Genomic DNA, 14,022 nt, shown 5'->3' with positions numbered 1-14,022 from the left:
AGTTTAGTTACCTATAAAGGATATTTGTTGTTGTTGCCTAAACACTTGTATTGATTTTCAATTATTTATTTTCCTTAATAATGTAGCTGTTCTTAATGCAATCCAGGAAATGTAAATGTAACCCTGGTTGGGTTGTTAGGATCAAATAAGCCAATGTTTACATTTTCCCAAACCAATCTTATAATGTATTGTGAAATCAAGGAAATATCAATAAAAGTAGTTTCTATTTTTGCAAATGAACTCTTCATATTTTTAATTAATGGAAAATAATAAATACATTACCTTTAGTAATGCAAGAACAATTACAGAACGCAATTACAGTGCAAGTACAATAAGTTCCAAAATCCTTTTTGTTATTTTATTTTTTAAACTACACCGTGTTCATTATTGAACACATCATGTAAATGTGCTTTATTTATGAAATCAGGTCTCTGCAATCATGCAAATGTTTCCTCACACTCTCCTTTGCATTTGGGTATTCACAATAATGTGGTCACAGTGTGCCGGTAGGCATAATTAATGACATCCAACTTGCTATTTACAGACAAGTAACAGGTCAAAGAAACACATTGATTCAGATAGCTCAACTTGTATTTTAAAGGGGCCATCTTTTTGATCTTTTTCAGCTTGTCATTTGTATGTTGTGCCTCTACTGTGACATGTCTTCATGCTTTAATGTTCAAAAAGGTCTTTATTTTCCTCATACTGCCTGTACTGCAGCACCTCTTTTCACCCTCTGTCTGAAACCAGAGCCTAATCTGCTCTGATTGGTTAGCTGGCCGGCTCTGTTGTGATTGGTCAACTCCAAGTACAATCGCGGCATTTCTGGGGCGGGGGTAACTCCCTCTGGAGGGAACTTAAGGATCATAGCCTTTGCAAACCATTCAGATGCACAAACACATATCTGAAACACTATAGGGAATTAAGACCCAGAAATGTACAATAGGGCCTCTTTAATATTATACACTGTGGGATAGGCGTGTCTCTCTGTGTGTTCTAGCAGTAAGTAGAAGTGCACCAGTAAAGTCCTCTCAGTAATATATTTATTGTCAGTATTAAATTAAGTGGAAGAAAGCTAAGAGAGGTACAATTTCTTCGAAAAAAAAGGCAATAATTATAAATAATCCATCATCCATAAAGTCAAGTGTATAATACATCTGGTAGCATAGAGGCAGCTTCTAGCACAGCCTTTAGTCTGGATTGAAAAAGCATGACCCTTAATGAAGACATTGATACAGCCTATAGGGACTGTAATCCAGATTGTAAGGGGTTAAAGAGATTGTGATTCAACATGGAGCCAGAGCCATCTGTGCCTTGATTAGGAACCAGTGTACCAGTGTACCAGTGTAACCAGGTGTATAAAGCACAGTGTGACCATACGTTATATCTTTATTTTTGAAAAAGATTAGTGGCTGGCAATAAATAAGAAACGTGTAAGGAAAGTGTTATAAATAGAACATTTTAAAAGTGTGATGGCACATTTTCTTAACTGAATGATCAAATATGCATTTCAGACGGAATGGTGTGATCACATTGAGTGAGTTAGAGAACATGCCAACACTTCCTTTTATATCTTCAGAGCTTTTGTTTCTACAATAACAGCAGCGGAATGGATCTTTTGGAGAAAATGTTAGATGAAAACTCCAACCCCCTTCTTTGAATAAATCATAATCAGCAGAGTCGGACTGAAGCTGTTATTTTATGTGATCAAAACAGGGAACACTCCCGTAGCGAGTTAGAAAAAAGATCTCAAGGACGAATTACGCCAAGACGGACGAAAACCAGATCTGCCCAGGCCTGAATGCAGCAGCGTCAGAAAAAGACTTTCCTTGTTGCTGTAGATGTGAAGTTACGCTAGTATGAACAAAGCATATTAGCTGCTCCAATTTGTCCTTCCCAATGTCTGTGATAATGAGCTTGCAGCCATTTCTAAAACGATATTACACAAATCAATGTGGCCAATCGATGGTTAGCTAAACCTTTATTTGCTTATGCATTGATCGAGAAATCGTCACAGTAAATGTTTACACTGGATATCAATCAATGTGTGTTCCGCTGCAGCACGGTGGAGAGGAAAAATACTTCCAGAAATAAGAAAAGACATAAATAAAAATGATCTTGTGATGGAAGGAGACAGTGAGAGAGAAAAGGGAAAGGGGAAAAGTGAGAGAAACCAAGAGTGAATTTTAATTCTGGCACTTAGCCAACGCCTCAGAGGAAATATTTTCTCCAGTTATGATGAGAAATGGCAAGACGAGGGAGGGAGAGAGGAACAAAGGAGGGGCAGCGCAGGATGAGGGACGGGGGAGAGAAATAGAGAGAGTGTAAGAAAGAGAGATAACAGGAAAACAGAGACATATCTACCCCCCCCCCCTCCTCCACTCCGCTCCCTTCGTCTCACTGTCAGCAGCCAGCCATTTTTAGAGATGTAAGAAGAAATGGTGTACAGCAGCAGGCAGTGTTTGACTCAAGGATCCAAACAGAAAGCAACATTAAACCTACATTATCTCATTGTTCCTTCAATATCTAACATTCTGCTGTAGCGCTAAACCGACCACATGGAAATAAAGAACACAGCACAAGGATACTAGGGGCACCGAGAGGGCAAAGGTCAACTTCCTCCTTTAAAGACTCCACAGGTTTTGTTTTGTGATTTTTCTTCCATTCAGGGTGAATTCGGCTAAAGCTGTGAGTCATTTGGTAAAAGCGTCCCACGGCTGTAAGGTAAACAGTAATTACCTCCTACCAGAACTGTAACAACAGCGAAAACACAGAGCCTTTGTCATACTGGTGACAAAACACAGCTTGTAACACTCATACATACAGCATGAGGGGACAGAACGACCACTAGCGCACATTAAAGTAACCGATCATTTAGAGCTCTTCAAAATGCACCAGGGCTGCACAGTTCATCTCAAAATGGCAAACTTGATTGATGCAATATCCACAACGCAGGAAGTGAAGTGTTTGTTAAATGAGGGCCTATAAAAGATATTTTACAGACTTAACTAAATATCCCTGTTTGGTACAATTACAATATGATCATTGACATTATTAATGATGCGAGTAATGTTTAAAAAATGATTATTCCCTCCAACATAAAGCAAGATATATTGATTTAAACGTGTATCCACACTGGTAGCAGGATGTGTCAAAATGTAGGTATTTTTCATGATGAAAAATGATTTTGAAATCTCATCCACAAACTCAGATTACTATGCAGAAACAGATCCAGCCGCCCTTTGAATTGTAAGAAAATGATAGTTGAGAAAGTATTTTGAACAGTCTCTGCTGATTTGAACCCCTCAACTCTCAGATTAAAACAGAGATCGCTTATGACACTCGCCATTGTGTTCTTTATTCTTTTATAGGTCATAAAATACCGGCAACAGAGAGACATACAAATCTAAAATCAAGTTGATCTGCAAATAAATCCAAAATATAGTCTACGGTTGCATTTTTGCATATTTTAAGTTTATTTCTCCACAACTGTCAACCATCACTTTGCCTTTGGGACATTAGTTTTAAAAGAGAAGCAGAGAGTTGTCTTGCGGCTCTATATTGTTTGAGCCAGAGGTTCTTTTTTTTCCATACCGTTCCCTAGGTCAGTGTTTTTCAAAGTGGGGGCCCCGACCCCCCGAGGGGCTGCCAGGGGGCACCAGGGGTGTCACGCAAAGTTTGAGGGAAAAGGGATTTTTTTTTTTTTAAAGTTTACATTTTTTTTTTTTTAGATGTTATTAATAACTGTATATCTATCAATCTATGTGTCCTTTGATGCCAATCTTTTAATATTGAATCACACGACCGCCCTTCAAGCCAATCAGAATCGAGCTGCCGCTACTGAGAGTGAAACTGAGTATCTGCTCAGCTTTTGGAGCAAGTGAGAGCTAGTGAATATTTCGCTCTGCAGCTGGATGAGAGCACGGATGTAGCAAATGTCGCAGAATTGCTTGCATTCATCAGATTTATTTCAGAAGACAACTTTGTTGAGGAAATATTATTTGGCAAAGCACTGGAAGGAACATGAAGAGACATTTTCCAAGTTTTAGATGAGTACATCATCTCAAATGGACTTGACTGGTCTCGTTGTGTGGGTGTGTGTTCAGATGGGGCAGTGGGGCTGTGACAGGCAAAAAAAGCGGAGTGACAGCTTTGATCAGGCAGAAGGCCCCAAATGTAGTGGCAACACACTGCATGCTCCATCGCAAGGCACTTGTACACATCATTTAAAAAAAATGTTTGCAACAGGGGGGTCCCCGCCAGAGGATAATGCTATATGGGGGTCCTTGGTAGGGCTGAACGATTAATCGATTTTAAATCGAAATCGCGATTTTAAATGATGCGATTATCAAATCGCGAAGCCTGCCATTTTTTTTTTACTTTTTATTTTTTTATTTTTACAATTCTTTCTTTTTTTTTTACAATTTCTTTTTCTTTTTTCTTGTGTGTCAGTCATCCACACCAATCAGAAGTGCTGTGCTCCACATGTACCAGCCATTGTTAATCAATCAGAATTGGCCCATGATAGAAGGTGATAGACAGATTGATCCCAAAATCGTGCAGCCCTTGGCATGGCAAAGTTTGGGAACCCCTGCCCTAGGTGAATGCTTGTGTCACCTGATTCCTAATTCATAGTGTTACATCGAGATTGTAATGATACTTGCCAATGCATTCTGTATAACACAGTTGTTGGACCTCTCAGGCACAGAGATGTAAAAATCTGCCTCCATAAATCACACTTCAAATGCTGTGGCTTAATTCTGAACATGGAAAATCTGTTTCAAGTTGAGGTGCAGCAAACAACTGAAACCATCTGCAGCAAAATCTCAAGATCGACACTTTGACTAGCAACAATTAAAGACGATGATGTCAGACCACTAGGGATGGGTATCGTTTGAAATGTATCGATTCCGGTTCTGCTTATCGATTCCGGTTCTTATCGATTCCCCGTTTCGATTCCAAAATTGTAAAAGAAAGAGGTCAAACGTTTAGATAACAAAAATATCTTTATTCTTTTAAGCTTTAACTGAAATTGTTACAAATAAACAATATACATGCAATACAAATGTATTGCACAATAGCTGTGCTTTATTTTAAAGGTGGGGTAGGTAATTTTGGAGAAACCAGCTCGAGTGCGCTAGAATTTGAAAATACACAGCCGGAGAAAATCTACCACTTCCTTCCAGAGCCCCTCCTCCAACACACACAAACGCGCACATGACCAATGAGGGCACGAGATAAGTTTGTGCACAGATGGAAGGCTGACAGGCATGTAGGCCATCCAGTTATTTTAGCCTGGCTGGCTAAAATGATTGGTCGTGCTTTTTACAGTAAAAAGCACGACCACTTCCACTGATGACATTTTTTTATGGATTTTTTGTCAAAGCATTTAATGTATTCATTGCTATCGGGATGATAAGAGCATTCCATGGAATATAACAAAAAGTGTATCTCGAGCCGGTTTCGCAAACTTACCTACCCCACCTTTAACTGAGCTATGCCTGTGGCAAGCTATTAACAGGCATTACACTGTGCCTTGCCTTTTTATTTTTTTGTGTAGTGGCGCCTCACTTCAGAGCGTTTACCACGATCTATCTTTTGTGTTATGAAGTGACTGAGCTCGTGAACTGTCAACTGGAGGGCGGGGGAGCCTCGCTGCGGGGCAACTGTGGACCTCTGTCGCCTGTCAGCGCAACTTACATGATGCCGTTTAAAAAAATTAAGGGCGGTGCCGGCCATCAGCGTACCGAGCCGGCCGTCAACGGCCCACTGACGACCGGCCGTTCTGTGATTCTCCAGGTCCGCCCTGTATTCCACCGGCCGGGTCGCCGCGGTGCAGACGGACCCGCTGGAATACAGGGTCTACCGCGTTTAGGAACCATTGAGCAGAACCGAAAAGGTGTATTTTGTATGGGTACCCGGCATTTTCTTATCGGTTCTCATGTGGAACCGAGTTTCGGTTCCCAACCCTACAGACCACTTCACCTGAGTGTATCTCGACATCATTGCATCATTTACAAGGATGAATAACATGACTTTCAATAGGCTACCATAACACTATAACACACGCTTTACAAGCAGCAAGAGGAAGCCACGCTGAGTTCAACCAAGGCCCCAGGAAGTGAGCCGGGTGTTGAAACAAATGTTCATAGTGGCTAAATGGTGGTACTACAACTTCTGTGACCGTGAGTTCAACTTCCAACACACCATGAACACAACACGCACAGACAGCAGCCTTACCGTGAAGATGCGTCGTCCGGTCCTGTCGAAGGTGACGCAGTAAACGGACGAAAGATGTCCCAGAATCCTCTTGTGCATCTTCATGTGCAGGTACACCACCGTGGGCACTAGCTGCTTAAGTCTGTAGGAGCCGTTCAGTCGACGGCCGAAGTTTGTCTCCACTGAGAAACAGAAATGACACAGACACCAGTGAGGAATGTGCAGGAATACACATTGATTCTGAAGCAAAACATAATATCACCAGTGCTAAATATAACATCAGCTATACTAGTGGTTCTCAAATGGGGGTACGCGGACCCCTAGGGGTACGTTGGAGTACTGCAGGGAGTACGTGAGATTTATTTTATGTTAATGAAAAAAACATAATTAATGCATTTAAACAAACTACTAATAGTAGATGAACTACTTTATTCAAAGGTTTACAGTAATTCTGGATAATAAAATGGGAAAAATAAACGGGGCGATCTCTTTTCCTCTCCCTCTCCTGACAGCCCGTCAGTCTCGTGCAACTCGCTGAACCTGTAATAAGTGACCCGACAGTAAAGAATACATATATGTATAACTAGTTTAGCTAGTTCCAGAGTAGATTTACCAGCGAAGTGTGTTAGGTCTAACTCTTAGTGTATTTTGGGCCGCTCACCGGTCCGTCACAGCGGCGGAGCTGTGATCATGCAGAGCTGCGTGCTCTCCGTCAGCAGCAGCTGATCTGATCTCTGATCTCTCTCTTGTGTCCGGTTAGACTTCACTTGCGTTTTTGTCCAAATCTATCAGATCTAGCTAGTTCTAGCTAATGATATGACTGCCTGCGTATCGAAGGACCTAAACAATAAGCGTTGCTTGGCAACGGCGTGTGGCCGCAAAATATAGCGCAGCATTATGCATATGTTTATATAAGGGGTCAAAATCCCATGCTCATAAAATGCTCATATATTTGTTTCTCTTCATTCCCCACGCCCCAAAATAAATAAATATACCAATTTTAGGAAAAGTATCGAAGTTAGAGCAGTGTGGGTATTATATGAACAGAGTTACACATATTTCAAAACGCGAAGTGTAATAACTGCAGTTTGCCTCGCTGTCACAGAGAATGACAAAGATCCTCAGTGAAGCTCAAGCCCATGTTTCACTACATTGTAAGTACAACTTATTAAAAAGATCAGTTCAATGCAACTAATGTCGTCTTAGTGTTATTGCATGATGTTAAAATTGGTTTGCCATGAATTTAGTGATGGATTATAAACATTTGAAATGTAGCTTACGTTTTTCTCAGTTACAATGTTGTTGTTTTAATAAATCAGACACTGATGGTGCAGTGCTGTACTGTACCTCTTTATATAGGCATTTTGTCCCTAACAAATTGTTTTTGCGCTGATCAGGGGGTACTTGGCGGAATATTTTTTTCAAAGGGGGTACATTATTGAAAAAAGTTTGAGAACCACTGAGCTATAGGACCATGGCAGCTAATAAGATAGTACGGAAGATCTGACTCCTAGACTGAATACTAAAAGCATGACGAAGACTGAAAATTGTGTTTTATTTTGCAAAGTGTTCTCTTTACCAATATTAGGTGGGCTCCCATAGATAATAGGTGGCTCCGGTGGTCTTCCACAGTGCAGAGCAGCCAGCGCAGAGCCCTTCCACACAACATGCTTGCAGCCTGGAGGAGGATGAACACAAAAAGAGATGCATAAAGATATACAGACACATGGTTTCTGCAGGTTTCAACAAATGAAATGGAAGGATTTTGAAGACCATATAAAGTGAAATTGAATTCCCATTATTTTTGGTCGTAATACTGGCACAAGAAGTCCTAGAATTACTTGAAGTAAATTGATTGATTTATCAAATTGGTTATATTATACAATAGTCATATTTAACAGCAATCTAAGTCTAAATCTAGCTACATCTAAGATCTTAAATGAAAGAAGCTGGTAGGGTAGAATGACAGTCACCATGGAGATAAAGAAGCACTTAATGAATGTGCTAAATTAGATTATGATACGAGTTAAACACCTTTATTTTGATTGCGGTTTTGTTCTCCCGCCAAGCAGGACACATTCACTTTGACAACTCTCTTCATTATTTGCAGTTACCATGACATTCAAGTCATATTTAACATTTATTTATTTATTCTAAATTTCAGACAATTTAATGTAAGACTTTTTAATGACACATGAAAACATGTAGACAGTATTTATTATGGATTGTCCATATTGTATTCATCTATTATATTTACATTAGTACAAGGGAACGAAATGTAGTGAAAAGAGGTTTGTTAGTTTGTAAGGACATGCAGAGAGCTGTAGTAGCCCAAGTGTGTGTGTTTGCATATTAAAGTAAATATTTAGAATGTATGCACTCACTCTTGCTGGTGCGGAGGAGATTCTGCCGGCCGGCCCCCAGCAGGCTGGTCAGTCCCGGCACGCTGGCGGGGACCTCGGTCTCCAGGAGAGGACACACTCTGGAACAGACCTGCAGCAGGTGTTCGGGACTGATGTGCCGGTATAGCTTCACCTGCACACACACACACACACACACACACACACACACACACACACACACACACACACACACACACACACACACACACACACACACACACACACACACACACACACACACACACACACACACACACACACACACACACACACACACACACACACACACACACACACACACACACACACACACACACACACACACACACACACACACACACACACACACAGATTGTATTCAGACTGGTAAATGACAAACACCAGTCAGAAAGGTGCAGGGTTGAATAGCACAACTGGAAACTGACTGAAATGTGTTCAATTGTTGCACAAATGTGATTCCAGACATCAAACAAGCTCTCTCAAAAAAGATGAACTATATTAGTACACCAAAAACAAAGGAATAACATAAAAGAAGCAGTTTTCAGTAGTCCTAATAGTCGGACTATATAAAAAAAACACTGGCGAGAAATAAAAAAAGGTTATAATTAGATGTATCAAGCGTCTGCTGGCAAACAGGTTTGTTCTCTGGCTGCAGTGCATTTATTTTCTCTTGAACACACACACCAAAATGTATTATCAGCAAAACAAGGACACGCAGAAAACAAGGTCACTACCCAGAACGCCTTTTGGTTTGCTGAGAAATGTAAGAGTAAATGTGCCCTTTTCAGAAATTAATTACTATTCTCTGGAGGTTTAAAAGCAATAAACTGAGTACGGCTAACAAGCACTACAACAATATTTTATTCAATTATGTTTTCTTTTCAGATTTAAAAAAATTCCATAAACTAAATGAATGCTTGGATTTAGTTAGGATGCTTGTCTTTTAGAAGGATATGTGTGCCGTTCACATGCAATGTAGTGCATCAGCAGGGGAGGGGGGTGTGGCATGCAACACTGCACTGATATAAACACAGTGGGTCTCTGATTGCACATGGCGACTCTCTTGCATGGCCTACGTCTGAAGATACACACGCCTGAGTGACTGGAATAGCAGCGATACACCAGAGGAGTTCATTATGCAGCATGCAGCCGCACTGTGTTTCATTCAGGGTTATTTCAAATGTATCCATTTAAAATGAGCTTTATTTCAGACACATCTCATTTAAATATCTGAACGGGGTCAAATAGGCCTAAAATCATACAATTACACTGACACACACATTTTCTCTCCATTCCTTTATCTGACAGTAACACTTATTATCTGTGGCACACACACCTATACACACACACAATTAATGACCCCTTAATTGCTTTCAACAGCCTTGCAGGTTCAAATACGTGATCAGTATTTCTAAGCACATATCAGCACACTAGCAGGCAAATGCAGCGCTGTTAAACACACACACACACACACACACACACACACACACACACACACACACTGAAAAGATAACAATTTGCTCCATTTTACTTGCTTCTTAATGGTACTGCATAACACTCCCCTTGTCATAACAGCAATACCAGAAAGCACATGGCCCCCTTACACATGACAATCCCCACCTTACATTTGAATACACTGTTCTAAAATCAATAATGTATTCAAAACATAATTATCTTCAACATATGGTTCTCATAACTGAAAAATCCAATCATTGTTGAGATCCACTAGTTATTTGAAGTCAAAATTAAAATGACACATGTGTGTAAATATGGTTACAAATAATTATGGGTGCTATTTTAATTCAAAAATAGCTCAAATGTAATGTTTTCGGGATCAATTCCATATGCACAATTAAATAATCACATGTCTAATTAATCCGCCCTAATTAATTAGATGCAATTAATATCGTTAATTAATACGTTATCAATGAAGCCAACGTTGATTTCTCATTGTTGCCCAATCCCCTTCTGTACAGACCCAGACATATACACCTAACAGCCTCCGATCAAACACATCCAACCGTGATCCCCTTTATAACACCATGTGTATATTCAGTCTAATAATTAAAAAACCATCCGCAGTATGTTTTTGTTTTTTTCTAATAGAAGACAATTATGCACAATAGACAGGAGGCAGGCTGATCGGCAGGGAATGGGAGGAGGGGGGGGGGGGGCAGCAGAGCCAAGCAGGAAGAGAGGGGGAGAAAAAACACATGCAGGCAGAAAGACAGTCAATAATCTCTAAAACGTGTAAATGTACACCCGGGTGAATGTGCACTTCATGCGATATCGTCTCGCATGTCCATGTGTCTGTGTATGAGAGAGAACGAATCGAGAAAATCCAGCAAATTAAATAGGTCATAAGTCAATATTTTTATATTAATATTCAAATCAAACTTCAATTAAATAAAATAGCAAAACAAGTGGGGGTTCACACCTCCAGCACAATGGCGAAGAAATAAATATGTACGCGATGATTAATTCTCTCCACGCCCCCATGCGTAAACGGTGCTTTCAGACGAGCCCTGTTTGTTTACATGACAATTAGCATTTCATTAATAGAGCGATTATAAGGTATCCTCTCATCGTTACCTCTCATCTTCAACATAAACTCATCTCTTCTCCTCCATCCGAGTTTGCAACCACAAAAAAATGCTCTCCAGAAAATGCCTCCACAACAGCCCTGCACAGCAGCCTCCTCTCAACTGGCTCGCTGTAACTCCAGCTTTGCTAAATATACTGTTTATATTCTCCTTCAAAAACTCCAGTTTTCTAACTATTGCCCCCTGTGTGTTTTCAAACCCATGCACACACATTATGCAGGACAAGAGCGCCTCCATCTCTCTCTGGCTTGTGGCGCAGGGAGTCCCTCCTCCGGATCCTGGCGCTCCTACACCACAACACTCATGACGTATCAACATTTCACACACATTTTTCCACAACTATTACAACCTTTTGCACATGCATGGCACCCAACTCGCACACCACGGTGCACAGGAGGCTGGGACCCGAGCCCTTGGTGCCCCACATCGGCCCCAACTTACAGCCAGCTAGCCCTGCAAAGTCCTTTACAGCTTTTTCTTTACCACCTGATTTAAAAATTGCGGGAAATTCAATTTTTATTTTGCTCTCTAAAAACTTTTCCCTCAGTTATAGAGCTCCCTTACCAAATTTCTGTACGTCCCGGGGTGCTCCTGCCCTGTCCAGTCCAGCCTTATGGGTAGCAGCTAAGATGGAAAAATAATGTCGTCGTCATCATTCAGGTTATAAATGTAGCAGGTGATTTTTATAAAGAGTAAATGATAAATCAGAGTGAAAGCAACATGACAAAGTACAGTGCAGAGAGAAGCATCTTTCTCGTAGTGCTGACTGCTTACCTCCTTCTCCTCCACCTCCCTTATCAGGGTCTGCAAATAGGATACAAATACAAAATTACACCCCATGACGATTTCGGACATATTGTAAATTATCCTAAAATGCATAAACACCAACCTCGGCTGCTTTTTGACACGGTCCAGCTTCTAGAAATCGGGCTATTAGGAAGTACAGTTCTGGTATGGTTGGAGGGGGAGAAGAGGACGGGAGCTGCGTTAGAAGAGGGCACCGAGGAAATTGGGGGGATATTACAACAACCATGACACATTTTCCGTTCTCCTTTACTCACCAGAAGTCAACTGCGCGATGTGTGAACTGTCTGAAGCCATTTTGGTGTTGTTTGCCAGGGCAGCGCCAGAGCCTGTGTGCTGGGTCTAGGTGGCTGCCCTGTAGCTGTCACTGTTTATCCACCAGGAAGAGGCTCCATTCAGCTCCGCTCAAACCGAGTCCCGGCTGCGTCGAGTATATCTCCGCCGAGCAACAAATAGTGCGCGCTGAATGGTTTACCCCGCAAAACACCGTCTTCCTCCAGCAAAAAACCCAGCACAGGATATGTTCCAGGGTTGGGAATCCCTCAGCGTGAATTTTAGTGGCAGTTGGTCTGTTGTGCAGGCATGTTTGTTTAAATCCCCCTCCCCCTCAAAAGCAAAAGCGCAAGCCCTCTGCGGAAGAAGACGAGTGGTGTGTTTGTTTCACGCACGCCACTGTAGAGGGGAGGTAGAAATGGCAGCCTGATGTAGGAGAGGACATTGCTGCAGAATGGCTGTGACTTCGTAGCTAGATTACATTTATCACGGTTTAATAATTACATGCCTATATATTCATAGTTTACATTTTGTTGCGTGTTAATACAATGCAACTCCCGGTTCTATTTTTCTGTGTTCGTAGCTGCGGATGTAGAATGTGGCCACCGTGTTTGAGGGGGATTTCACAGCCGACTTCTTTAGTCAGGTTTTATCAAATAATACAGATAGTTGTAGTAATTGTGTGTGTTCTCGTCGACTTCGTGTGTTATCACACTGTCGTTAATGTGTAACAAGATGTCTAGCTAACACACCCACTCTCTGGGAGCCGTTTGGTGGGGAAGTCGTCCATTTCTCTTCCAAATACTGCGAGGCAGTAAAATGGGGGAAGGGTTGGAGAAGAAGGGGGATGCATGCAGCTTAATGAATGAAACCTCGTGAGTTACAGGAATTTAATGGCAATGAGACATTTATGCCTGCTACATAATCAGGGAAGATTGTCAAGGAAATACATCACACAGCAACTTCCTCTATGGTTCACTGCAAGGTTATGATAAAAAGGAACAACACTCAGGTGTTATTTCCTGTTAATAAATAGTATAAGACATTGTACAGTACACCATTATTAATTGTGTTAAGTATGTGTTTTATATATTTATTAAATATGCCCTACCTAAATGCTTTAACAGCAGGTGGCCAAAAGTGCACACGCTCTTCTCTAATTGACATTTACTCTTTTTTTTATTTGAAAACATCAATTAAAGCATACATAATTGAATTACCGAATTCTAACTGCATTCTGTTCAAAATTACCATAGACTCTCTTATAAATTGCAAAACAAAATGTACAGCAATCCAGGGAACCAACTAACTAATTCACAGTGAGAGATATTTACACACCCAAGTGGAACCAGACTATTTAAAAGTGACAAGGAATGTTTTTGCTTATTTGTTCCCCTTATTTTTGTCTTTTCATAGTCTAAACTCTGTTTGGAATTAGGTGATTAAATTGTGTTATCTACCTAAATAAAGAATTATTCAAAGCACTTTTCTCATGTGTTATGTGTATTGTTTTAACTGAATAGCATTATCAACAACAAAAAGAGAGGCATAGCCACTGGTATAGAAACTCATCTCCTATTTATATAACACTTGTCTCACTTAAATCCCTGGCAGACACACCATGGAACAGACAGTCTGTTGCTGGGAAGATGCTGATGATATGGAAACTTGAACAGATGACAAACTAATTCTCTGCCTCTGTTACTTTCTGAAAATGTGTT

At 40.7% G+C, this 14,022-nt stretch overlaps 1 protein-coding gene across 2 annotated transcripts in view; it reads right to left on the bottom strand.

Annotated features, from left to right (window-relative positions):
- The window catches only part of phip (pleckstrin homology domain interacting protein), a 54,088-nt gene extending 41,425 nt beyond the window's left edge, over window positions 1-12,663 (bottom strand). For both annotated transcript variants that reach the window (XM_034228773.1, XM_034228774.1), the window contains exons 1-7: window positions 12,286-12,663; window positions 12,114-12,172; window positions 11,999-12,028; window positions 11,789-11,848; window positions 8,604-8,754; window positions 7,799-7,897; window positions 6,241-6,401 (exon numbers count right to left, since the gene is read on the bottom strand). In XM_034228773.1, the coding sequence (XP_034084664.1) occupies window positions 6,241-6,401; window positions 7,799-7,897; window positions 8,604-8,754; window positions 11,789-11,848; window positions 11,999-12,028; window positions 12,114-12,172; window positions 12,286-12,325 (600 nt within the window). In that variant the 5' untranslated portion in view covers window positions 12,326-12,663. The remainder of the gene's footprint in view (window positions 1-6,240; window positions 6,402-7,798; window positions 7,898-8,603; window positions 8,755-11,788; window positions 11,849-11,998; window positions 12,029-12,113; window positions 12,173-12,285) is intronic.
- Window positions 12,664-14,022: the final 1,359 nt, after the last annotated feature.

The sequence above is a fragment of the Gymnodraco acuticeps genome, unplaced genomic scaffold (assembly GCF_902827175.1).
Source record: "Gymnodraco acuticeps unplaced genomic scaffold, fGymAcu1.1, whole genome shotgun sequence".
Classification (NCBI taxonomy): domain Eukaryota; kingdom Metazoa; phylum Chordata; class Actinopteri; order Perciformes; family Bathydraconidae; genus Gymnodraco; species Gymnodraco acuticeps.
The sequence above is the reverse complement of the archived record's forward strand: the minus strand, read 5'-3'. Positions and strand labels throughout refer to the sequence as shown.